Source organism: Ammodytes marinus, assembly GCF_949987685.1.
Source record: "Ammodytes marinus genome assembly, chromosome: 12".
Taxonomy (NCBI): Eukaryota; Metazoa; Chordata; class Actinopteri; order Uranoscopiformes; family Ammodytidae; genus Ammodytes; species Ammodytes marinus.
The window spans coordinates 8,860,549-8,887,017 of NC_137216.1; the positions used below are offsets into that span (position 1 = coordinate 8,860,549).

At 41.9% G+C, this 26,469-nt stretch overlaps 6 protein-coding genes across 8 annotated transcripts in view; 3 read left to right on the forward strand and 3 right to left on the reverse strand.

The window, feature by feature from the left end:
• Positions 1-56: 56 nt before the first annotated feature.
• ormdl1 (ORMDL sphingolipid biosynthesis regulator 1) lies at positions 57-4,938 on the forward strand. 2 transcript variants are annotated; one of them, XM_080037733.1, is made up of 4 exons: positions 57-152; positions 1,344-1,523; positions 2,945-3,096; positions 3,412-4,938. In XM_080037733.1, the coding sequence occupies exons 2-4, from the start codon at positions 1,350-1,352 to the stop codon at positions 3,545-3,547; spliced, it is 462 nt and encodes a 153-aa protein (XP_079893859.1). In that variant the 5' UTR covers positions 57-152; positions 1,344-1,349; the 3' UTR covers positions 3,548-4,938. The 2 variants fall into 2 exon arrangements, with proteins under 2 accessions (XP_079893859.1, XP_079893858.1); XM_080037732.1 differs by having other exon boundaries at positions 65-174; positions 3,412-4,936.
• An 18-nt stretch (positions 4,939-4,956) lies between these two features.
• On the reverse strand, positions 4,957-9,312 carry adat3 (adenosine deaminase tRNA specific 3). The gene is made up of 2 exons (XM_080037730.1): positions 9,138-9,312; positions 4,957-5,988 (listed from the first exon to the last, which is right to left on the reverse strand). The coding sequence occupies exons 1-2, from the start codon at positions 9,147-9,149 to the stop codon at positions 4,969-4,971; spliced, it is 1,032 nt and encodes a 343-aa protein (XP_079893856.1). The 5' UTR covers positions 9,150-9,312; the 3' UTR covers positions 4,957-4,968.
• Positions 6,668-8,803, reverse strand: alkbh6 (alkB homolog 6). Its single transcript, XM_080037731.1, has one exon. It carries the CDS (start codon positions 8,172-8,174, stop codon positions 7,464-7,466), a length of 711 nt encoding a protein of 236 aa, XP_079893857.1. The 5' UTR covers positions 8,175-8,803; the 3' UTR covers positions 6,668-7,463.
• Positions 9,313-9,484: 172 nt separating the features above from the next.
• Positions 9,485-13,220, forward strand: osgepl1 (O-sialoglycoprotein endopeptidase-like 1). Its single transcript, XM_080037838.1, has 7 exons — positions 9,485-9,865; positions 10,199-10,586; positions 11,025-11,229; positions 11,843-11,991; positions 12,672-12,802; positions 12,884-12,955; positions 13,100-13,220. Exons 1-7 carry the CDS (start codon positions 9,654-9,656, stop codon positions 13,182-13,184), a joined length of 1,242 nt encoding a protein of 413 aa, XP_079893964.1. The 5' UTR covers positions 9,485-9,653; the 3' UTR covers positions 13,185-13,220.
• On the reverse strand, positions 12,828-18,152 carry fkbp7 (FKBP prolyl isomerase 7). Its single transcript, XM_080037839.1, has 4 exons — positions 17,905-18,152; positions 17,200-17,345; positions 15,583-15,710; positions 12,828-14,424 (listed from the first exon to the last, which is right to left on the reverse strand). Exons 1-4 carry the CDS (start codon positions 18,129-18,131, stop codon positions 14,263-14,265), a joined length of 663 nt encoding a protein of 220 aa, XP_079893965.1. The 5' UTR covers positions 18,132-18,152; the 3' UTR covers positions 12,828-14,262.
• A 3,955-nt stretch (positions 18,153-22,107) lies between these two features.
• The window catches only part of LOC307258568 (glutaminase kidney isoform, mitochondrial-like), a 39,311-nt gene continuing 34,949 nt past the window's right edge, over positions 22,108-26,469 (forward strand). For both annotated transcript variants that reach the window (XM_080038157.1, XM_080038158.1), the window contains exon 1: positions 22,108-22,528. In XM_080038157.1, the coding sequence (XP_079894283.1) occupies positions 22,212-22,528 (317 nt within the window). In that variant the 5' untranslated portion in view covers positions 22,108-22,211. The remainder of the gene's footprint in view (positions 22,529-26,469) is intronic.

A 26,469-nucleotide genomic window follows, 5' to 3' on the forward strand; every position in this document is an offset into this window, starting at 1 on the left:
ACTTCCGCTTCGGGTCAGTCTGCGCTACGCGCTACATGGCTACATGCCGTCTGCGTCTGCGCTTGCGGAGTGCACACACATCAACAGGGAGATAAACCATTTCTCTCCATAGCAGTTGTTTCTATAAATACCTCCACTGCGCGCTACTACCTGTGAGTTCTCAACGCTGGTCGTGTGAGTGTTTCATGTTCCACTTTAAACCACATGACGTACTACTGTTTCTTGTTTATGTATTGACACGGACCAACTTAGCTTAGAATAGTGGTGTTTTGGTCCAGGCTATGTACTGAAAACGAAAGCATGTCTTAGGGACGTCTCATGTTTACACATCTATAGCAAGGCCAGAGAGACATAATAGACAATATTGGTTTACATGGCGTGAGAAGGAACTGTTGATTCAAGTTCATGCAGCTTGATTTCATGCAGCCTATAATGCTATGTCAACAGTCATGCAGTAGCCTAAGTGCTCTAGCAATCAGCAAATAGACTAAGCCAGCAGGTATTATTTGCATATCTAAAGTCAAATCTCGTCCAAGGATTATTTCAAATTGTCTCAGTGATTCCTGTCTCTGTTGGTGGATACTGTTATTTTATACAATTGACCTCATCATTAGTTATTTTATTAGGCTGACTATATCTGTTGCTTCATGTATCACTTCTCTTATCTGACATGATGAGCCCAAATGTTGATAGCTCCTTGTTACACAAGAGCAACTGTGTACAGTTATTTGGCTGAATGACCAAACTTATCAACTGATCCTACATACTTTTACAATTACCATATGTCAAAATTAAACATGTTGATAAATAATGAAATGTACTGCTAAATGTTGGCATGCACAGCAAATCTATTCACTGTCCCTCTTCGTTTTTCTTAAATCCAGTCGGAGAGCTTAAAGTGTGCCAGAGGGCAAACAAAGTTCAAAAAGATTGCACACAACGTTTTTTTTGTTATCACATTCTGACATGCAGACGAGTCAAAGTGCTACAGTGACACGTACAATTATCACTGTTTTGAAATAAAGGTTTACAGTATGGAAACATGTCATTGTCAGTCCTCTGCGGGTAGTGTACAAGTAATAACAAAGTATAGTTGACATTTTCAGGGCTCAAATTGTTAGAGGAATGCAGGATTCAGGGCTTGCATAACAGATCTAGTTTTTACTGTGTCAAGTCTGATTACTTGATATTGCAACATCCATTGATCTGGCGCACTTTCAGTTCTTGCAAAAGGCCACAACTGTGTTTAGCACAGTAGCAAAGACCATGGCAAAGTTGCCTGAGTATACTGTATAATGGATTTTATGGAACCAATGTTGAATGTGAATGTTTTCTGTTCGCAGACCAGAATGAATGTGGGTGTGGCACACAGTGAGGTCAACCCAAATACCCGGGTCATGAACAGTCGAGGGATTTGGCTGACCTATGCACTTGGTGTTGGAATACTTCACATTGTGCTCTTGAGCATACCCTTCTTCACTGTGCCCGTGGTGTGGACTTTAACTAATGTCATACACAACTTTGTAAGTAACATTCTGACACCGTCACTGCCGCTCACCGGGTCAAACCAACACACTTTGTCACTCAGATTATGGTCAAATCATTTTAAAACGCTGATTTAAAGTCTTTTTGGATCAACATTTTGAAAACAACTAAAGTTGGTTGTAGCCTCACAGGCATAATGTATCTTGCATGCTTGCATAGCCCAACTGCCCGGTATCCGTTACCTTCTGCATTTCTTGTGTGTGCTTGTTCAAATATGCTCTATTTTGGGGAGGCTGGGTTGTGACCCGTTGTGAGAATTTCCACACTCCAAATAAGGTCTGCTCTGCAGACAAAACCAACCTTTCACTGTTACACAGCTAACCTCACATTGAGAAACAAAGTGAATGTGTGTGACATCATGAAGTTGTGCAAGCTTGTCAAAGTTTACAAGCACGGTATCACAACCACTACGGAAGGCTATTAACAGTAGCGCCTAAGGTCATCTATAGCCTATTGTTTTCCACACAATCCAACAGCAGTGTGCCAATTACATCTTGGCTGCGTGTCAGCAGTTTAGTTTAATTACTTTCCCCTCTGTAATGCAGGAATTCCATTTAAAGCTGATTTCCAGTCTTTTGACATAGAGGCATGTAATTGTTAATGAGTATTGCTCCCAAGATAGATAGTAAATCTGCATCACCCTATCCTGTGTGAGTGGTTGCTCTTTCTCTTGGTATTCTTTTATTTGTTTATTCTCTTTGCCTTAAAGTTTGCAGCAACCATGAAGTTTGTTTTATTTAATAGACACTTGTTTTGTCAGACAAGCAGAGAGTAGACTGCATACTGCATTTGCAACTGAAATAAAAATCCCTGAACCAGTCTGAAACTACTCTTTTACATTTCAATCTTCTCCATATATTGTGAACATTATTCAGAAGCCCACAGTAGATTATGATGACCCCAACTTTAAATGAATGAATGCATGACATTTTTCTGGGAATCCATTTCATTAAAGGTCACCTATTCAAAATGCACTTTTTCATGGATTTCAACATTAATATTGGTCGCCGGTTTGACAAGAGACTCCCAACATATGAGAAAAAAACAACCTGCTATATCCACATGTGATAAGCACACCTCCAGGTATCGCTGAATCTAACTGGCAGGGCCAATCAGAGCAGGCTGGGCTTTTTGGAATGTAGGGCTTAAGACAGGCTCTAAAACAGAGCATTTCAGACAGAGGCTGTAAAGAGGAGATTCACATTGGCACTGTGAACATTATAAAGTTTTTTTGGACACTACACCATTAAAACTGTTATAATATGTATAATAATATCTGTGACCTTTAAGTTAATTATAATGGAAAACCGAGATGGAAACGGGTCACTCCATGTAATCAGTGTGCTATGGTGTTGTTTCTTTACAGAGTGCTTAACTGGCTGTGTATTTGTCTCAACAGGGAATGTACGTCTTTATGCACGCAGTGAAGGGCACGCCTTTTGAAACCCCAGACCAAGGAAAAGCCAGACTTCTCACACACTGGGAACAGCTTGACTATGGCGTGCAGTTCACTTCATCTAGAAAGTTCTTCACCATCTCTCCAATCATTCTGTATGTATTATTGCATACTTTGTGATTCTGTCTTTACAACGACTTTGACGATTTATTTCATTCACACACACACACACACACACACACACACACACACACACACACACACACACACACACACGCAACCAGACATAAACAATATCGACTCTTCAAATGTTGATCATGACAACAGCCAGACATGTTGTGAAAAGACAAAGTTTAATAGTTATCCAATAAAAGCAGTTGCTCTGCACACTTGTTTTGGTCCTGCAGTCCATTTTCATGTGTTAGAGGGAAAGTTGATTTTGTTGAACTTTGTCTGTTTCTGCTCCACAGATACTTCCTGGCCAGTTTCTACACAAAGTATGACACAGCACACTTTGTCATAAACACAGCCTCCCTTCTGAGCGTCCTCATCCCCAAGCTGCCACAACTACACGGAGTGAGACTTTTTGGCATCAACAAGTATTAAGCTATTGGGAATATTTTGTCTCATAGCAACACACTCAAAGTTTGTTCCTGTGTAGTCCATACAGCAGATGTGTGTACCAAGTTGTACAGTTTGTGTAAACGTCGTCGTTTAGGTATATCAGGTTTAAAATGAAATGTAAAAAAAGAAAGGAGTAGGTTTGTAGCTGACAGGATGCCATATGCATTACTAACTTATGTGAATATTTAATGAAGTACTTTTAGCCTGCATGGACCTGGGCGGGCCCAGGCATCAGTAAGGCTTTTGTTTGAGTTTATTTTTGTCTTTGCCCTCAATTCACATGGCAACTCAAATTGTGAGTTGTGGTCTGGTCTGTTTCTAGCCACAAAGATGTCCCAAATGTATTTTTCAAAGATGTTTACTTACTAAGGGTAGGAGCCTGTGGCTCAGTGTTTATTGGTACACTCTCATTTTGTAATGGGTGTCAAACTTATTCATGCTGAGTGAAGAATGGAATCACTCTTTGTTTGCATGATCTCCTTGGTTTGTGAATCATTTCTAATTTCATCTCAATCAAAACAGGGCAGGCTTTTCTCATTGTACAGTTTTCTTGTGTGAATGTTAAGTCCCGTATGTCAAAGAAAAAGTCCTGGATGTGGAATGTGACAAATTATTGTTGTCAGTTTAAGTGTTTACCGAGGGAAGTCTACAGTGTCTCTGTAATGAACTTACATTCATAGCTGCTCTCTTTAGATTATGACTTTTTGTTATCATCAAGGCAGCTAGTCCTGCTTTGTTTGGCAATAGCTCATAGTACTCTTGATATTTCTTGTTCTTAATCTAATTAAAATGTTTGTTCCCTCCAAGGGTTCCATCTCTCATGGTTGTGCATTGCATGATTCTATGGAATTACCGGAATGTAACCAGACTTTTGGTAACAAATAGAAATTCAGTTAATGGGACTTTTCCATAAGAACACTTGGGGATTTTACACATGGTTTAGTTTGCAGATTAATATATAACATATTTCAACTTGTGTGGATTCTGATGAACAATTGATTGCTCAGCTGTGAAGGAAACCAAACTTTGAACCTAAGAGGTAACAATGACAGTCATAGGCTTATCATGAAAGGCAACAACACATGTTTAGTGAAATAGCTGTAATGTTGGAGTTTTACAACAAAATGATCAAAAATGACATGAACAAACCTGAAAACAGTCATTAAAATACATAACATTTATCTGAAAATAACACATCTGTATAAAATGTAGTTTGAAAACGAACTGACATGGTTTGCAAGTTACTAGATACCTTCAGAAACAAAACAGTCCACCTTTCAAAAACAAGGACACAATGTCACTAAAGGATACCTTTGATGATAAAAATGTCATTTAAAATAAATGCTTACATAGCCTCAAACATTGGTTTAATCCATTGCCCACCGATACAAGCATTACATTACCTACTTTCCCTTTTCCAAACTGTTGAGCTCCTCACACTGCTCGGCCAAGACTCCTTTGTAAACCTCAAAGCGATGGTTCAAATCTTTCTGCGAGTGGATCTTATATTTGGTCCCTAACGCTCCGCCCGCAGTGGCCGTCCCGTAGAAGACACGGCCCACTCTGGAGTGGACCAGAGCCATGGCACACATGACACAAGGTTCCCGGGTCACGTAAAGGTCATACCCGGTGCATATGTACGGCTGAGAGCTCATCTCTGTACCGGGAACCTTTTCACAGGTGTCCGAGTTCGTTGAGGTAAATCTACAAGCGGGGTATCGGTCAAAAGAATAGCCCCCGCCACCTTGACTCCTAGCCACTAGATCAATACACACCATGACTGCGTGATGAAGGGGATGGTCACTTCTGCAGTCGTGGCCCACTGCTATGATTTCCTCCGTTGTCGGGTCGACCACCACCGCCCCGGCCGGCTCCATACCCAGCTCCCTCCCTGCTTTGGCAGCACTCAGAGCGGACATCATGTACTGGTGCATCCTGAGCTTCTGGGGCCGACTGAAGAGCTCTCCTTTAAGGGCAACCGTCACCTGCTTGTCCTCGTGGAAGGAGGTGGGCCAGTGTTTGCTCGCCAACTCAAACTGGGGCCGAGTCAATGGGGGGCGTGCGGGGACCATAACCACAAAAGGCTCACCTAATCCGTCGATGCTTACCGCTGTCTTGTCTGGCGAGTCACTGACGAGGCACACTAGGACTTCCAGAGGGTGGAGGCAGCCTTTCTCCTTGACCGCCCGAACCCTCTTAATGTGCTGAAGGCTGGTCAGTGGGTAGAGGCTGTTCAGCTCACGGATAAGTCGAGATGTGTCTTTTTTGTTGAGGATGGGTGCAGCGACGGCCTGGACCAGCTCCAGGTCTTGTGACTGCTGGTCTGACAGCACAGGGTAAGGGACCCAGGAGTCCGGTTCACACGCAGAGGAGGAGCCCTTCCGGCGTTTGGTCTGCGGCTCCATTGTGTCGCTGCTGCTCTCCTGTGAAATATGATTTCACACCGAGGTGAAACAGAGTCAGGGCCTTTTTTTGTCAGCACAGAGCACACATGATGACAACACTTTCAATTGTGTTGGACAGAAGCCAAGCCTGTGTAACACAACAGCTCAACAAGCCAGTTGGAACTTACACAATATAAACAAAAGCTAATTGAAGGCAAGATACTGCAGGTGAATAGGGTAAAATGTGTAACTTTGGAGATATCATCATGACACTTGAGGATGATGTTGATAACTTTACCCAAAGGTTATTTTATCTTATATATTAACCCTTGTTAATTTTTGATAAACCATTACATTTGGTTATTGAAGAGATGTGACCAATCAGCACATTTTACAGTTGAAAAATATAAGTGTCAGTGCTCTTATGGAAAAAATGACAGTGGTGTCACAGTGTCTAGGCATTTCATCGTCCCAGTAACTTGTTTCTTAACTGCACATCTGCTGTTATCGTACCGTGTGTGTGTGCTGAAAAAGAATCCAGTTTTAATATACAGCCTTGGCTTTGCATTTTGGGAATGTTGCAAGCTAGACTGGTCCCCCTTTGTTTACATACCAGTGAAGACATATTCAGTGATTTTGACAAAAAGTGTTATAAAGTCAATGATTCCACCTTTAAATGAGTCAATATTGTAAAGAAAAACAATACAAAAAGCACAAACCATTTTAATTTTATTTATTTTTATGTATAGAGCTGTAAAGAATAAGCTCATGAATCAAGAATAAGTAAAAAATAGTCAACATTTGGTGGTTACAGCTTTAGGATTGTACACATATGCCTGGCATTCTGGTAAAGTGAATACGTGACTACTTTGTGTATTGTTTATCACATATTTTTAAAGACGTTAAATACTCCATACTCCTGTTATTTGTTCCACAGTTGTTTGTTAAGTAGATCTCATACTTCCTGGAATGTTCGAGAGAGGAATGCACAATTAAAAAGGTGGAGTTAGCAACACTTCAAAATCCGCGGATATCTCCTCACAATCTGCTACCTGTCCATACTGTGTGCGCTGAAAAAAATCCAGTGTTAGGCTCTGTAAACTGGTATATTACAGTGGGCTACCCAAACATACCAGTTAACAGAGCATAGGCTGTGTACACACCAGATTTTTTTTCAGAGCAGACACAGTACAGACAGGGTAGCGGCTCATAAGGAGATATTCACTGATTTTGAAAACAAGCATTCTGAAGAGTCACTGACTCTACCTTTAAAACAATTTCAAGCCTCAGCAATTCCCAGACAGAGAAAAAAAAATTCTCTAGCTGCAGAGGTACATAGTATAGTGAGATCACTTGAGGCAGCACAGCTACAAGTGATCCATTATAGACACATGAAATCAAGTTCCTAAAGCCTCGCGGAGACTCCCACTGATTTTATTCTTGATGGTGTCAATGGTACACACAGCATGTAGTACCAAAACAGGCTCTCAAGTCCACATGCCATCTAGAAATGTTCACTTCCTGCCCAGTATGAGCCTTGTCTTCATGACTTTGGGCACGTGTCGTATGGTCAGTGACACCCTGGTTCCTCTGGTCAGCGTGTCTCCAGACTGGGCCCCGGCAGAGCCCAGGTTCACCAGCGTGTCCGTCAGTGTGTCGTGTTGGAGGGGCCGGATACCGTGAAGTAAGCGCTGGTACATTTCATCCTGTAGGATCAAAAGACTGCGTGGCTTCACCAACAGGGACAAGAGGAAGCGGCTCTCCTCAGTCTGTGGCACGTCTCCCTCCTCCAGGCCGCTGACCGGAGAGTAGAAGTCCAGCAGGGTGTGTGAGCCCAGGCTGACGGTGGTGACTGTGGGGTGGTACAGGGGGCCGTCTTCATGAGGCATAATCCCTTCTCCTGGTTTGTACTCGTTCACCAACACGTGATTGGCTGTTTTCCCACTGAACGCACCCAGGGAGGAGATCTTGTCACAGTAGGCCCGGAGCCAGTCGGGAATCTTTTCCGACATCATGCCTTTTGGATGCGGTAACCCTCCCCAGTTCTGCAGCCTTCTGCCTGACAGCTGGGTCCACTTAGTCTTTGGGGACTGGTACACCTGCTGGAGAAGGTAGGACTCCTCATCCTCCGAGATGAAGTCAGGGATGTAGTACACCGTCGGTGGGGCGTTAACTACCACAAACTGCTTCAAATCCTCCAAAATACATGTGGGGTGTTCCATCATGCCTCCTTCAGGAAAGTCAACATGAAATGCTTGTTAGGTGAACAACCTAAGTTGGCTAAAACGAGCTAAAGGGTACCTCAACCAAGTTTGAGAAGATGTACTTAGTAGTATGATGGAAAAAGTCTTACTAGAGCGTCGTATACAGTATATGCACTAAACGGTAAGCCTACCAGTTGTTTGGTTTACGAGCAAATAAAGAAATAGCTCCCATCTGCTAGCAGCTGGACCCCAGCACTCATGTAATCAAAGGCACTTCCGTGTTTGTTGATAGCATTAGCAACGTCTAGCTTCCGCCAACCCTTTCTGTACACTCAGCCTACAGCTGAATAAAAACTGTAAAGACAGACACCATTGAGAGACACAATGAAACCGTCAGCGGGCTGTTCTAGAAAGCCAATCTGCGACAGTAAAATCCCAACTGGTAAATCACGTACTAGTGGACGTAATGGTGCATTTAAAGTTATTGTACGTACGAACATTACAGTGGTAACCCGTTTTCACTCCCAGTGTTAACCTGGTTTTAACGTGCCTTTGGTTGAAAACACGTCCAAAAGGAAGCTTTTTAAAAAGCTGTTTTTTAGTGGCAATACTTTGTATTTATCCCTCAAGTCACCGTTTTCCAGGTGATGCCGTCACATACAAAAATATCATAGGTATCTTACATTTAGTTCAAATTATAAAATAATAATATATAAATATAATATTAATATGTTGCCTTTATACAAAACATATTGTTTCCACGAATGACCCAACAATATACTACTTTATATCCGAGTTATTGTGCAGTTTTCAGAAGTACCACATTTCTGATGCTCGTGAAGGCAGCAAAACCAGATACATGAAAAAAAGGCTAATCTGAAATCGTTTGTGATTTTAAAACAGCGCAATGTTTCACATGCAGCACAGCGCCGCAAACTTTTCCAACACGAAATAATTTCAAAAGTGGCACAGAATCAACGTTACCTCTTCCAACATCGAAACTTTGATGAAAATAGCGTTATTTCAGAAAACCCGGTTGTAGCCACCCGTGTCCATGCTGTCGAGGCAGTGGTGCAGCGGACATACATGTCCCCTATAAGAAAGCGTCAACGGGCTTTGACCTGGACCCATACCTTTCTTCTAAGCAATATTTTAAATAATACGCTTTTTAAAATGGTATGTTGACATATACTGTTAAGTTGGAAGCCCATCTTTTTGTAACTGTCTTTAACCTAAGTATGTGTATTTAATAGAAGGTCACAGACTTGTTGGTGCACGGAAATATTTACATGTGACACAGCCACACGGCTTTGGAGCTGAGCACATAAAGAAGAGAACTGTCTAGTGGTTACTTGTATCATGAGTGCGTTTTCTCCTTTTTTTCATTGCTTTTAAACCTCCTGTGATGCTATATAGTCTTGTATTTTATTTTGTGAGTTTAAGATTCAGTGGGACCTCAGGTGAGGACACCCTTACCCTGTTTTAGCTCACACAAGGTCCATGACAATGTACTCTAGCAGAGTAAAAGTCGTGCACAGGCTGCTACAGTACAGACACACACCGTGGTGCAGTCTATCATCTGGTAAAGCTTCTTGCTCCAGACTGGTTCTGGGTATTGAGACGAGCTGTGATGAAACTGGTGCTGCTGTGCTGGACGAGACAGGCACAATACTGGGAGAGTCCCTGCACTCACAGAAACAAGTACATCTGAGGTGAGTGTCAAAATCTGTGTTTCGAAGAGCATATAACATATTGTAGCGCGCTATACCTGAATGAGTTGGCTATTGACTATTTTTATGCATTACAAACTAGCTAAATACTCTTTACTCCCTAAATACTTTTAAATATACTTTTGTTCTGTTACTCAAGTGGTATTGTAATAGAGTGACTTGTAACTTGTAACACATAGTAATTCTTCTATTAAGGTATCTCTTACTCAAGTATGGTTTGTCAGGTAGCACTTTGAATGGCGCTATAAAGATAAACTTGCCTTGCCTGGCCTTGTTTGACTGACACATCTCCATCCCCCTTTTTGCATGCTGCAGGAGTGGTGGCATCATCCCCACGGTGGCCCAGCAGCTGCACAGGGAGAACATGGAGCGTGTGGTGCAGGAGGCTTTGGAGAGGAGCGGCGTGGAGCCCGGTCAGCTCTGTGCGGTGGCCACCACGGTGAAGCCCGGCCTGGCCCTGAGCCTGGGCATCGGCCTGGAGTTCAGCCGGAGGTTTGTGAGGCTCCACAACAGGCCCTTCATCCCCATCCACCACATGGAGGCCCACGCCCTCACCGTCAGGATGCTCCAACACGTCCCCTTCCCCTTCCTGGTGCTGCTGGTCTCCGGTGGTCACTCTCTCCTGGCCGTGGCTCGAGGAGTCGACGACTTCCTGCTTCTGGGGCACACGCTGGATGAAGCGCCAGGGGACACACTGGATAAAGTAAGTCTCTGGGAAACTTGCTCTACCATAGTCAAAATCACTGTAAGATGTCAAAGTTGGGTCTCTCGATAAAAAAATAAACTTAGTTAAAATACAGCTTTCTCTCCAAGGCTACAGTCATTGTTTTTAATAGGGCAGAGAACCGCCATGATTGGTTGAAAATACTTGTTGTTCTTAACAAGAGCCTAGCCAGCCTCATATAAACCAAATTTCTGTAAAGTTAAACTTCAATGGCAATATCTCGAATTTGGATTGATAAATATGCCTTGAGTTAATATTTTCAGATGCGTACTATCCCCAAATTACATAGTTATAAAGGTTTAATTGATTTGGATTTACAGGGGCTTTAACATTAAAATGAAGCGGATGTTACTTCTCACTATGTTCACATTGTGATTGTGATCAGATGACAAATAGTAGTCTTCTGTGGACTGACAGGTGGCGAGACGTTTGTCCCTCATCAAACACCCTCAGTGCTCCACACTAAGTGGAGGACAGGCCATAGAGCTTCTGGCCAAGGACGGAGACCGGATGAGGTTTAACTTCAGGACGCCTATGGGACACACGTATGACTGCTGCTTCTCATTCGCTGGCCTACGGAATCAAGTTGCAATGGCCATAGTGAAAAAAGAGGCAGAGGAAGGTATGAGGACACACGGGGTCTCAGAAATGAAAACCATAGCCCATGTTTAGAAATGTTTTCGACATCAGACAGTTTGACTTGACCAAAACACAGGTGTAACTCAAAACATTGGTGCATAGCATTTTGAATAGTTATGTGAGTAACAAGAGTTGAAATCAAATTGTTCCATGTTTCTTTCTACAGTAGCACAGAAGGGACACACTTATCGGCCTTACAAGTTTGTATTTATAGTGGGCGTTGTGGGGAAATGGACCTGTTGGGTGATGAGGAATAAGTACGATAGAATAAATAACTAAATACATCTTCACCTCATCACTTAATATTGTGGAAAGACTTGAGGCAGTGGTGGATGATGCTATCTTTAGTTACTAGCTTCTTGTCCTTGAAGGCCACCGTTGCTTATGTAAATTCTCCGATTGGAGGGGTAGACGGAGCGTTGCAATCTAGGATTTACAAGATGCCGCCAAAATAAGCCGTTATTACACACTGTACCTTTAATCCATAACATTTTACTTTTGTTACTAGTACACCAGTATTGCTACAGATTAACACAGACTATTGAGGAACATGTCTAGGCACATATGATTCATCAGTTGCTTTTGTCCCTTCCTAGGCGTGGAACAGGGGACACTGTTATCGTGTGTGAATGACATTGCAGCTGCCACACAGCACACGGTCGCCTCTCATCTGGCAAAGCGCACTCATCGGGCCATCCTGTTCTGTAAGGCAAACGGCCTGTTGCCATCCAGCAGCCCAACCTTGGTGAGTGCATCTTCACACATTTAATTACATTTATTTTATTAATTTAGCCTTTTATAACGAGGCCAGTTACTGTATGTGTTTTCATTGGAGAAATTGGAACCCTAAAAAAAAAATCTTCTTCCTTAAGTAGTAGATCAGTTATACAAATGGCTTTATCTTATTTTACTTGTTGTGCGTGTATTATGTGTGTTGTGTGCTGTTGTATTACGTGTCATTGGCTGTGGAGCCTCATCCAAATAAACACAATGTAAATCTGGATAGTGTCCTTTTAAAGGCTATGACTAGGTCTGATAAATCTAGCACTTTATTTCTATTATTGTCAATAATAGCGCCAAGAATACTCTACTGCCCCAAATCAAATATGCATTGATTCCCAGGTGAAAATAGTCCCACACGACTGACCACTGCTTTGTGTAACTACACTGCTCTTTGAAGAAATTAAAGAGACCTTTTTTCAGAGAATATAGAATGACTTTACGTAGCCATTTCTAAGGATTCATGTCTTCAAATGGGTATGGATTGGGGTGTAGGAAAGTACTGAAAGAGACGTGGTTGGTTTTGGTCTTTTAATGGTGTTTATTGACAACAACATAAACCTAAATTACACTAGCTTAATCCTTATACAGCAGACGATAGTGAATATAGATTTGAGGATCCCATCATTAACTCCTCTTTGACAGGTGCTGTCTGGAGGAGTCGCAAGCAATCAGTACATCCGCGAGGCTCTGTCCATTATCACTGAGACCACCGGACTACACCTGCTCTGCCCGCCAGCCAAATTCTGCACTGACAACGGAGTGATGATCGCATGGTACGCTTATTGACATTCAAGACAGTAAATCCAATTAGACTGAGATGAACACACTTTTTATTCTTTTTTTTTTCTTACCAGGAACGGCGTTGAACTACTGAGAGAAGGGAAAAGGATACTGTCTCCAAATGTGGACGTCTGCTATGAGCCAAAGTAGGTCATCACTGAACAAAATATCTGTGTGGAGGGTAATGTGTATTGACATACCATACTAAACTGTTGTAGTTTGATGTATGTGTACTGCTGATTAACTGGTAAATTAGCATTGGCTAACATTCAGTAAATGTTGTTTTGCAGGGCTCCGCTGGGTGTGGACATGACAGCAGAGGTGAAGGCAGCAGCGATCAGGATGCCGTCAGTCAGGTTGAAGATCCCCCACTGACACACTGTGTGTTTTGTCAGTTCAAAGTATATACTGTGTATATACTAAACATGTATAAACTATTGCACATTAAACAGCTATTTATTAATACATGTGTATTTATACATCTCAGTTGTTTTTATTGTTTGTGAGGTTATACAGCTGTTGATAAAGCAGAGTCTGCACAATTTAATTCTAACTAACCCTGTGGCTGAATTGATCTCATATTGAGGCATGCTTGTGTATGCTATTGGCATATAAGCACTGCCCTCTAGTGTTCATTTGAGGTATGTCCACTTCAACACTAATAATAGTAACTGACTCGATGATGACAAAATAAATTGTTTTATTTAATGTGTCTAACAAATTGTTCAGCTGAATACAATGATAATGGATCCACCGCCATCTGTGGATCTGTTTGGTGTTGCAGATTAGAGGGCATGACATTCACAGGGGGCGTGACACTATTTAAGCCTCCTTTTTCTTCTGTCTCATGCCACGTGGCAGTCATGTTAGAGCTGCAAAGCCACTGATGCCGCAACATTGTGCAATCTTGTGGTTTCTTATTTTTTGTGTTAAAAGACATAATGAAAAATGAAACAAATACAATTCTTAAATTTAGTGGTATCCGCACAAAAGTCAAAGTGGTAAAGTTGTGACGTGTTCTTCATTGCATAGTTTTTAAAACTTAGTATTTGAATAGAGAGGCCATTTTACTGTGTTGGAAGGATTGTTTTTTAAAAGGATAAAACCCACACAAACTGTGTGTAATGCTCAAATATCAAACGTGGCAAAATCCAACAGAGAAATAGATTCCCTTCTCTACTTCCACAGTGGCTTCGAAAGGCCAGAATGCAACAAAGTTTTTTTAAAGGTATTTCCCGTAGAAGTAGGAACCCACTAACTGAAGTAGGAGTCCTTAGGTGAATTGTAGTAAATTGGGAAGACAATAAAGGAATGTACTAGACATCTAATGTTCAAAAAACGATCAAGGAACTCAGTATAAGAACATCTTTGGGTGGACTTTCCCTTTTAGACCTATTTCATGTTTTCTCCCTAAAGCACATCAAAGAACTATCAAGATCTGTTGCTTCTGAGGCTAGAGCTCATCGTGTTCATAAATGTTATACTCCTTCATACTGATGCGTTCGTCTTTGTCGTGGTCGTTCTTCAGTAAAAAGTGAACAACAATCTTGTCGTAGAACGTGTCTTCGTGTGGATCCCCAATCCTTTCATAGTCCTGTCTGAAGTATTCTTTGATCTGAAAATACAGAAAAAAAACAAGTTCACTATGACAGACGTATGTTGTACCTTTCCACCACTGATATTACACAACAAGCCATTGCTGCGTTCTACACAGGAAACATACAGTATCTCAATGGTAATAAATATAACTGTAAATGGTATTGATGGCAGGTCATTCACTGCCTCCTCTTTCTTCTTTCAATGCGCTATCAGCAAGCCAGATAACGTTGAGACTGTAAGTTAGGACATTCTTTACATATACAGTACTTATTATTGCACGCATTGCACAAATGCATTGGTCAATCCTTGATTTTTGTTTTTACACGCCCGTAAAGCTGTGAGGAAACACAGTTAACAGATGTTCATAGGGATTCAGTAGCCCGATAACGACGTGTGACATGATGAGAACACAAACACATTCATTCTTAAAGAGGCAACAAGGTGAGGATATTCTATCTGGCTCCATTTGGGGCTCTAACAAGGCTGGGCATGTATGGTCAATGTGCTCATTAGGGTGAAACCTGCGAACTGTTTGTTTAGTCTATGCATCTTCAAAGAGCAACGGCCAATGGGGAAACATCAACCCTCTACTGATCAATAGGGTTATTTCATTGCTTGCTCGTTGAGTCAGAGCCAGTTGACTGACTGACATTGTAAATGCAGCTATTTCACAGTCTCCAAAACCAAAGAAATAATTACAATTATGTTGCATAAGGGACTGTTTGGCATTAAATATGACTTCTCACAAAAATATTATCATGACCAGTTCAGATCAGGTAATGCTGATATAACCCTATTATATATGTATTTATAATAATATGTTCTTATTTTTTTTTAAATAGATTGGATGCCAATTATATTGAGTTTATAAAATACAACATCAGAAAAGAACTATTCATAAAAACCCAATAACTATGTCTATTTCTAAGATTGATTCGAGACATTTGAATACCAATTAAGGCCGTATTTTTAGATGAATGAATTCAATGCCTTAAGCCTTTTTTAAGGTTCAATAGGAAGGATCAGTGTATTCCCAAAGTGATGGTGATTCCTCTAGTTGCTTATGTTCGCACCGCCATGATAAACCAACCACGTTTTTTATCTTTAAAGTCCCCCCTCTGTATGAGGTACTTTCTTTGTGACATTGTCCTGCTTGTACATTTAAATTGCTTACCTCTGCCTTTGAGAGACTTCTGTCTTTATCCACGTCCATCTTTCTGAATGTCTCGAGGCTTCGCGGGCCACTGGACACAGCAAAGATCTCCACCTCAAACACCACCGTAGCATTGGGCGGCACTGGGTCTATTCAGGAAGAAATATCGGAGCGTCAAGATTTAGCAAGATCATAAGCAAACATAATGCTGTAACCATGAGTCATACTTACTGATCATTTCTATCATAATCTACCTTATTGGGTGGAATGTAGAGGTTTTGACGACATTTCAGGAAGAATAGACTGTGTCTGTTGGTTGAGCTACATTTTCATATTCATATAGCATAACACTGCACTCATTTGGCTTCAAGAGCAGAATCCTACAAAATGTAAAGCCCCATACGATATATGACATTAAGCTAGCAAGAAAGGAAAATATTGCTCAACTCAAGCAACATGCAATTAAAGTTGTTCATTTTTTTAATGGCAACTTTCAAATTAGTGTAATCGTGCACCATGCATAATCAGCTAAATCATTTCGTCCATAGCCAAAGAATGGGAATCAAGATTTTGATCATGAACAGGCTAATAGGTAACACCACCATCAGATCATACCATGGTGCGTTTGGGAACACCAACATGAAGAGGAAATAGCAGTTAAAGGTAAAAGACAAATCAGCTGTCAGCATGCTGAAAGAGCTCCACTAGGGAGCGAAATGAAGCAGAGACCTTCTAAACCTTTGTGCATGCTTACAGCACATGCCGTGGGAGGAGATGAGGAGCAGACACTGCCAAGGATGGGATGTCCTTTCAACTAAAGTGCTGTAAGAGAAGACAAGACAGCATGAAACCAGCTCCACAAACAAGGTTAATACAGCTGGCAATATGTTTAGAAGACTTTGCATGTAGGGTTTATTCTTTCTTCTAACTCATAAATCACAACATCTACATTCCACTGCTGCCCATTTCCATCGATTGTCCCAAAAAAGTTAGGAAAACTAAAATTTCAAGGACTTCACTAGATTTTGGAGTCTGTAAGTTTGTAAGGAAAACTGCATTTGAGACGACTAATTATCTTTTGTTGAGATAACTTATCATTTATATGTATTGTTGTCACTTCAAATTTTGATTTCTGCCTACTAAGAATTTAAAAAAGTGTTGTGCCAACTTGTTATTTTCTGTTAAGACAATTTGTTTTCTGTATGATCGTAAAATAAGTCTAACATAGGTGTCCATTAATGATTGATTAGTTCATTACTGATTTATTGCTGGCTGATGCAACTGAGACCTTTAGAGGCACTTCCCTGATATGGCACACGAATCATGTGCAGTACTGGACTTTACTCAAGTCTGACAAAACAACCTTAGTGATGTCATAGTGATGTCATCAGGGTTAACCTTGGCTGAGGTTTGGAGACTACACATAGGCCTATGCAAAGAGGGGTTTGCATCACAAAAACAGGGGCTGTAGTGTATGAAAGAAGTCTACTGAAAGGATGCTATCAAGTTGCATTGTGGGTAGTGGAGGTTCCAAAAGGTGTTAGAGCCTTAACCAAAACCCCATTCATGTAGTGTTGTTTTGTGTCATTCTGCATCTCTGACGACTTAGAGCAATCCCTGCCTGTTGAATTCACTCACCTTTGCCTTTTACTCCGAAGGCCAGGGCGGGCGGGATAGTTATTTTGCGTTTCTCCCCGGCACACACATCTTTCAACCCCATATCCAGGCCCTTGATGACTTGTCCAACGCCCTGCATGAGCCACTGAGGGTGCCCAGCTGATCGGCTGAAACAGAAAACAGTGTGAAACAGAGAGAACATCATGTCAATCAAGCCGCCCCTGTGTCAATGGGGATTTACAGGGCACATGCCTGCTTTTCAATGAATCTCCTCACACATATCAACAGATTTTCTATTTAGCTTAGGGTTTGGTTGAGCCAGGCTAACCCTACCCCAAGCCAGCCGCCCCCTCCCCACTCTAAGAATGATCCTACTGCCCTTAATTATCATGTGAGCACAGCTGGAGGAAGCCATGAGAAAGACTGACTACAACTATCAACATTGTGTGTTTTTTTAACTTCCTACCCATTTGCTAATAACTGCTATGGCAATTAAATAAAGGCCTTTACAATTGTACAACTCACATATACAGAAGACCTTAGCATGCAGAATACAACGTGAAAGTGATCTCATATTCTGGTAATCTGTCAGACAGTTAGCCTATCAAGCCACATCATCATAAATGAATAGAGTGCATGCAAATTCGGATATAGACTTTGTAGGTATCCTGCGTCCGTGGAAGATGATATATCAATTGCAGTTTTTTTCTAATTCAAAGCACCAACCTGCAGAAGAACTGAGAACCATCTTCGGCGAGGAAGCCATCGTAATGAATGTTGATCAGATCTCCTTTCTTGCTCTTCGGTTCGCACGGCAAAGGTTTGAACAACACTTCTACCTTCACCTCTTCTTCTACCTTATCGACTGCTGGCGACCCCCAAAAAGAGCCCGAGCAGAGCTGTAAAGAGCCCGACAAGAGGCACAGTGTGCAGATCACTAACTTCCACATCATGCCGCTGTGTATTCGTGGCAACTTCTCTGCAACAAGTGACGTTTGGACGCAACGGAGTAGGCGCACAGATGCTGCAAGCTGAAGGGATGACCGTGCCCGGAGCTTAGACTGTCAGGGATTTTTTGCTTCCTGTTTAAAACAAATCCCGCCTCCTCAAGGGGCCCTGGCCCTGCTCTGGCCCTGCTCTGGCCCAGGCCCCCAGGATTGTGCCTTTTCCGAGCAGCCAGCATGGACAGGTGGCCACGCCTGGTATAACACGCATTAGACTGTCTGGGACGGGTCCGTAAATCAAAATGGCGATCACATGAGCTCAGCCCCATTCATTCCCAATACAATTTCGTCAAACAAGAATGTATCTCCGCTAAATTTTTATGGATATCAATCAAAGGCTCATGCTTTTCTTTAGACCATGTACTAATAGGATGAAAGTTTTCGCTTTTCAAAACGCCACCGAAAGCGTTTTATAGCCGTTTTATTTTCAGTTTTAGCCGTTAGGCGTGTAGCCGCTAAAAGGAGCCGTAGTGAAACAACCGTTGCTTCGGCCGGCCCGGCCTCCGATGGCGGGAGGAATCTTCGTGTATCACTATATTACTTTACAACGACGGGGTGTAATTTAAAGATTACATACAGAGAATCATCGGGGATTAGTAATTTATACTTCCATGGTCGATAAACAATGCAACTGTGCCCGTCCCGCTTAGCTTAATGCACGGACATATTATAACGTTACACTGCTCGAGAATGAAACGTACCCTGCGCGTCATGCTTTAGGGGTGTGCCAGGCTCACATGAAAGCAGTATGGCAGCTTCCTTGTTGCTTCTCTGCGCCAATGAGCAGCTTCATAGGAATGAATGGGCGCCATGTTTCAATACGGTGTCCATTTCTTTATATGTCCATGCTCTGGCCCTATGCTTTCCATATGGCCCTGCCCAGAGACCCCACCTTAACGATCGTTCATTGGACTGGGGACAGAGATGGCTAGGGGCGGTACCCAGTAAGGAGTGTAAACTCTGCCTGGCAGACTGAACCAAGGGCAATATACCCACCGATAATATCTCACCAGCTATAGAGACTACAGTGTGTAATAGATATAGCTGGCTGTGTATATTCCATACCGTATAGTATTAGTCAATAGACTGTGTATGGAATGAATGCATTAATCATAAACTGGAAGTGGAAAAACACCATGCATAGGCCTACATGAATATGAACGCATGAATATGTGCTATAAAACTACACATTTGCACCATACACTGAAGTCTAATTTGAATGCATACGGTTCTATACAACTATTTGTTCTTGTATCATTATCTATAACTTTATGAAGTTACAACACTAGTCTACATAATGTCAGGAGGCTATAGAGTAGACCTAGGCTATATGTGAGACAACATATGAAACATAGACTATAGGCTACAGTAAGTTGTGTATGCTTGGTTATAGGAGCTTTGTAATTACTTTAAACAAAAATGACATGAATGAATTGTCTCAGCTTGTATAGACTACCGATTTAAACATAGCAAATAATAACAATGAAATGTTATATCACTTAAAACATGTAGCCTATGTTAACCTCTTTAGGCCCATAATGTTAATCCAAACACAGCAAAGGAGGCAGCAACATGCGAAGGCTATACTTATTATATTTTGTTATTAAGACAGAAAGTAGCAGGTAGGCCTACAACTGACATATTATCATCATGTTAATCATTGTAATAAATTGCTGATCTAATTGTATTACGTTTAGCAAAAGCACTGTCCCCAATAAGCCATAACCAAACCTTTACAAACAAAAGTGTGTGTGTTAAGTGTCCTATGTAACCATAATATATAGAGGGAGTAGGGTAGACTGAGTACAGTATAGCCTACTTGGTAAATGGGTGCTGTTGAAATACCTTATATAGCCTAACTTGCACTTATTTTCAGAGACTAGTTTTTGTGTAGTTATAGCATAGCTAATGAAAAGCAAAAAGTGTCTAAACTGTAGCCTACTCTTTTCTTTCTACCCTAACCATGGACTGTGGGAGTAACCATAGACATTTATAATAGGCTCGTTCGACCTGTCGCCGTCTTGCTAAGACCTGCGCAATTATGACGCTCGTCTTGCTGAGCGCACTGCATTATGGTTAGACTTTTTGTCCCACTTGCACCCGTGGCTGGCTGCGGCTCGGCTGCTTGAGACTTTGAAGTCCCGCGGTATCAAGACGGACACAGACACTGGAGCAAGTCGCTGCAGTTGCTCCCCACGGGCTGCGGGAGCGAAATGTCTGATGGGAAACGTCTTGCTGACAGGCGGAGCTGAGCGCTAATTGGGAGTTTAAACCTCGTGCCTTTGATGCGTTTCCCCAATTGGTTAGGCAAAAGTCTGACATCACCGCTCAAAATTAAATTACGATCCATTCTTTTTGATTTTAATTTATGTTTAATCATAGGCCGCCACAATATGCATTTAAGCAGAAATGTACTTAATCAGAGTACATTAAATTAAACCTCTGAACCCTTGACATAGAAATAATTTGGATGTGTAACTCTCCTGTATAGATATATTTAAAAGTGAACACAAACTTGAGTCACATAAGATCTTGGTGAAGTGATTTTTATACCATTAAGATTAAATCATAGGCTTATTTCAAGTGATCTAAATGGTCTGGGAATTGTATTTTACATGTAGTGTCGCAAAGCCAGACCAAAACTACAACAAGTAGTTTGTTTGTTACACATCATAATACAGTTCATCATATCCATCTCTACAATAATAATAAGGGATCTTTTCTTAGACCTTCTTTATTTAGGCCGATCATATTCGTTATGTGAAGGGAGAAATACTAAACCTCCTTTATTTGGATTTGTAAATTATTCTTGTAAATTATTCTTTATCACTTAAAAGTAGGTTTTCTAGTAAAGTAACAAGAAAGATAAAGATGTGTGGGGAATGGGGATATTATATCTCGTTTCTTGTTTTGAAAATGCCCCTCGCTTTTAAAGTGTTTACTCGTCTTTGTGTTGTGTTCTGCTTCTAATCGGTTGTAGCATGTGTGACTCTCCTGCGAATATGTTTCTAATAGGCCTTCAAAATAAAACTAGAAAACGAACTGCATCCGCAACAAGGACGCTACTTCCGACTCGGAGCTGTCCGGCTTCAGTCAGGCATTTTCGTCACTCCCCCGACTGCACTCGGCTACTCTCGTCTACTTTCCAGACGAGCTGAAAGTTAGGTCGAACGAGCCTAATGTCTATGGGAGTTCTATAGACTGTAAAAAAATAGGGCGTAACCATGGACATATAAAGAAATGGACACCGTATTGAAACATGGCGCCCATTCATTCCTATGAAAGCTGCTCATAGGCGCAGAGAAGCAACAAGGAAGTATAATCCGGAAATTCCATACGGCCCAAAGCATGACGTAGCATCGACGTAGCTGCATTATGGACCTATCAAGAAAGAGGGCGGCAAGCGTAGCGGACTGGAGGCGGGAGTAGAATCATTCTCGTTCTGTAGCATCTAGCCTGGCGAAAACAAACTGAAAGCCGTTAAAAGCCGTTGGGCTAATAAAACGCTTGAGGTGGCGTTTTGAAATGAGAAAACTTCAGTTTTAATAGTATATGGTCTAAAGATAAGTATGAGCCTATGATTGATATCCAGAAAAATTTTGCAGAGACACAATCTTGTTCGCCGCTTGTACTGTGTGGACAGGGAAATCTGCCTACGGGCCGTATGAAAATAAGCTCCACCCCTCACCATGCAATACTAATGGGTTGGCCACATGTCCATGCTGGTTGCTCGGAGAAGGCACAGTCCTGGGGGCCTGGGCGTAACCCATAACAGGAGATAACAGACACGCGCACACTCCAATTAGCTAACCTGAGAGGCTGATGTCAGCGCCTCTTCTCCACCAATGGGAGCGAAGGGGGCGTGTATGCGTTTCTGCTTTACTTTTGAGCGCCGGTGTCAGTGAGTCATCGCCTCTCAGACAGCCAAAGTGGTCGGAGACTGTACTACCGAACCGCATAGCTGCTAACGTAGCTCTATATATATATTTGGAACCGCGACTTTCTCTCCAACTGCCCGACAGGATTGAGATGTTACATTTTAGGCGTTCGACATTGCTGAAGGAGTTGTTTGCAGCCGCCCTCAAGCGTCCTTCGTCCGTATCTAGACAGAAAGCCTGGTTACTGACCCGCCACTGCTGCTTCGTCACCGCCTCCGTTGATGCGTGTGCTCCTTCGCTGAAGAGGCTGCTCCATGCCGCCGCCACCGCTCACCGCCCGGCTCACCGCGCCGCGCCCCTTGCCGCCCCGTACCGCTCGTACTGCACGAAAACCGAGGGGGCTGTGGAGCCGGACGAACAGCTGAAGAAGGATGGCGGTGTCGATAGCAGTGAAGCAGCCGACGACAAGTAGGTTACAAGTTATTTTTTTCTGGATTTTTATAGCGAGTCGTGACGCAGTCAGGCGCAAGCGGATGTAGGATAAAACCGTCACAACCGCTGTATTACAACTGCACTAAATACATCTCGATGCCCATAGGTTATCGCTCAGTGAAGAAGACCTTATTTTAAAATTAGTCACAGAGCAAATTACACGTGTATTGAATGTTAAAGAGCAGGCTGCTCTAGTCATCTAAGTGTAACGGCCTAGCCTACAGCAGCAGCCATCAAACCATGTGTGACATGTCCACACCGGTACAGCCCAGCCATGGGGTACAGCCTCCGATGGCATATTACCATGTAGCTACTATATAAACAGGCGGCAACTTCACCCACAGTGGAAAGGATTTGAGTTGTCCTTGACAGTGTTTAACGTTGGGGTTATCTCTGTTTCTGTGGAGATAACGCGCAGCATAATGCTAGTGAAGCAGCAGTAGATGCCCTATATAGCTGTCATAGGGGTCAGGGAGGAAGAGGAGCAGGATACAACACCCACATTGATTGATTGATTCAATTTTATTTCAGACATTTCAAAAAAAGAAAAATAAAAAGCATGAAAGTACAATAAAAATATGTTCAAATGATTTCACAAAGAAAAAGAAAAAGAAACAAAAAATAAACAAATAACATATTGAATTGATATGCCTGAAAAGGAGTAGGAAGAAGTATACACTTATTTGATCCTACCCCTTTTCCACAGCTCAATAACTTTATAATAATTGTTTTTTATATTTATACAATCCATATATCCATATATACTCGACGCCATTGCAAATGAGGGCCACCCCTCAATTGGTCTCCCGAGGATTTAAACAAAAATCATTCAAGTTATTAAGCCAGGAGCATGGACATATAAAGGGGTCAGCCACTGTCACAGTAGCTAGCAAGATACAGCAGAGCAGCCAATGGTCAAAATACGAGAAAGACCTTGATGTAAATTGAATTGAAGCTATGACCAGAGTTCAGGGAGACCTAGGCAGGCCTATACAACACCTTTATAATCTGTCACTTTTTTCAAATGAATGAAGAAGCTTAACACTAGAAAGCACCCAATAGTAGGCTAACATTCCTATAGGCTAAATAGGCTTTATAGAGCTTTCTTTTTATTTATTTTTTATTTTTGTATTCATTTGGCCCAATGGATTACTCATATCAATAAATGAAGTGACGCTTCCAAGCACAATACAGATGTTTTGTATAAGCCTATATTTGAACAAAAAACACAATTATTGATTAAAGAGAAGAAGAAAAAAAGCGGTCAGTCCAGTCTCTCGGTTTCTATGATTCTATTATTATTTTTCTATATTCAGTTTATGGCTAAAGAAGGTCAATACAATACAATGTCACTTTTACAATTCCCTGCTTTTCCTCTCTCTAAGCATCCTTGAAAAGTTATGTCCATTGGAATAGACCGGGGGATCTGAACAGGTTAAGGACATTTGATCAGTTTTCTCATTGTACACTAAGCGATATTGTGGATGATATCATTTTTCCATTTTCTGTAGTCTTAAAATGTTGGCCAATTCACATTCCAAGTAGTATTCCGTCCTTGCTGCCAGCCTGTGTGTACACTAGTGCCCACACACAGTCCATGTGTTTCCTATTTTGAAGCTATACTGTATAGCCTTATTAGCCTAGCCTTTATGAGCCAGCCCATGAGTGTAGTCAAATTGTCTGGGAATCATCCAGACTTAGAAGTGAGGATTAACCCTTTTTCCGCTGAAGGAACTTGATGAAACGTGGCACTTTGTTTTTAAAGCGACTAGTATATAGGCCTACAGTCCAGTGTTAGATATGACCAAAATACAAGCTGTGGCCGCTCACACTATAGCTTTCCTGCACCGCTTCACGTGCGGAAGGCTCGCTGTGGGCGTGCATGAACCTGTCGGCGGCTGGATGTAAACAGTGCCGCGCCTACAAGTGATTTATTAATCGCGCGACTCAACGAATCGATGACCAAATTCGTTGTAGTAATCGATTTTATCGATTCGTTGTTGCAGCCCTAATAGCCTAGCCTTTATGAGCCAGCCCATGAGTGTAGTCAAATTGACTGGGAAACATCCAGACTTAGAAGTGAGGATTAACCCTTTTTCCGCTGAAGGAACTTGATGAAACGTGGCACTTTGTTTTTAAAGCGACTAGTAACTCTTGATGGATGAACTAAGAAGTCCAGGACCTTATAAGTATTTGGAGAGTTGAAACCTCTCACAGTTCTTCGATGTGTTGTCAAGGGAAACTTCACGTTACATGTGTATTAAGCTCCCGCATTAGAAAATGGCTACGAGTAGGAATGCTGCTTCTGTCCAAACCTGCTGTGTGGCTGATTTTGTCAAAGGTGGCCTCAGTAAAAGCATCTTAACGATGACTTTTTGGTGTTTTCTGTTTTGAGAATATTTCTTTTTAGCCTTAGGGATAAACAAAGCAAGTCTCTTCACAGGAGCCCAAAGTGGAGCCCACATATTCAGGCATATGTGTGTGTCTATGATAAAATGAACCTACTGTTCTCTGCAGTGGCTCGGCTCAGTCCTGTGAGTCATGCTTGTAGGTCAAAGAGTGTGTTGATACACGTGAGAGGAATGTGTGATGATGACTCATAATAAGAAAACCTCTGGAGGAAATGTGTTGCGTGGCATGCAACCCGTTCACTGTTCTCTCCCAGACATGTAACGGCGAGAGCTTCCCTGGCTCCCAGCCATCAGAGCAGAGCAGTTTGTGGGATCAGTCGTAGCTTGAGTGGGAGTGGTAGATACGATTTAAGAAGTTAAAAACAGACCAATGAATTAGGTGCTGCCTGCTACACACATGGCAGAAAACCGAAAGTGAAAGACACTTGGGTGAGGTGCTAACACGCTGCTCACTGAAACTGAGCCTGGTGTAAAGACACTGATGTGACTGTGCTAAGGGTATGTCTTTACACTTCAATCAGGTCAGATCATTGGGTATTACAGCAGGTGCCTGCAGCATGTCCAGGCATTAAGAGATGCAGACAACGTGGAGGATTAAATGCAACAGTATACAGTAATCCCACAGAACTTTTAAAGGTCACATTAATGCTCACTTTCAGGTTCAAAATTGAAATTTGGGTGTGACGCTGTGACATCATAAGGGGAGATACATCTGACTGGGGTTTTTGAATACAGGTTTTCAGAAAGGTGGAGTTGGAGACAAAAAAAAAGAAAGAGTTGTTTTTTCTCATACTTTGGGATTCTGTAGTCACACCGGGGATATATATTATTATTGAAAAACCATGAAAAAATGCATTTTGCATAATAGTTGACCTTTAACTCTGTTAACACTGTTTTTTTAAAACCTCTGAGTTATTACCTAATTTCCAGGAAACTGACACCAATGAGCAGTCATCCAGAGGCAAATGGACTGAGCCATCTGCCAGTGAAAATTCAAAAGCCAGTTAGGATTTTGAAATGTACAATGTTAAAGGCTCTATTCACACATGATGTGTTTGCACATGCACACATGTATTTTTGCTCGTTTCATTCATTTCCCGTCAACTGGTGAGATCTGAGAAACAATCAGACCAGCCACATCTGGTTATGGTTCTGTGACACATGGTAATCCAGCCATCTGCCACTTTGTGTGTCAGTTTATGACAGATGACTGTTCAGTTGCAGTATGTCAAAGTCAAGTCAGTTGTATTATAGCCCCAGTATCACAAATTGCCATGGGCTTTACAATATGTTCAGCATTCTACACCCTCTGTCCTTAGACCCTTGATTCGGAAAAGGAAAAACCCCCTCCAAAAAAAAACCTTTTAAAAGTACAAAATGGAAGAAACCTTTGGATGTGTGACGGAGGAGGGATCCCTCTCCCAGGACGGAGAAATGTAATAGATACAGTGTAGAGGTTTAGCCTACGCTTTAAAGGCCTACTTCACCGGTTTGAATATGAAGGTG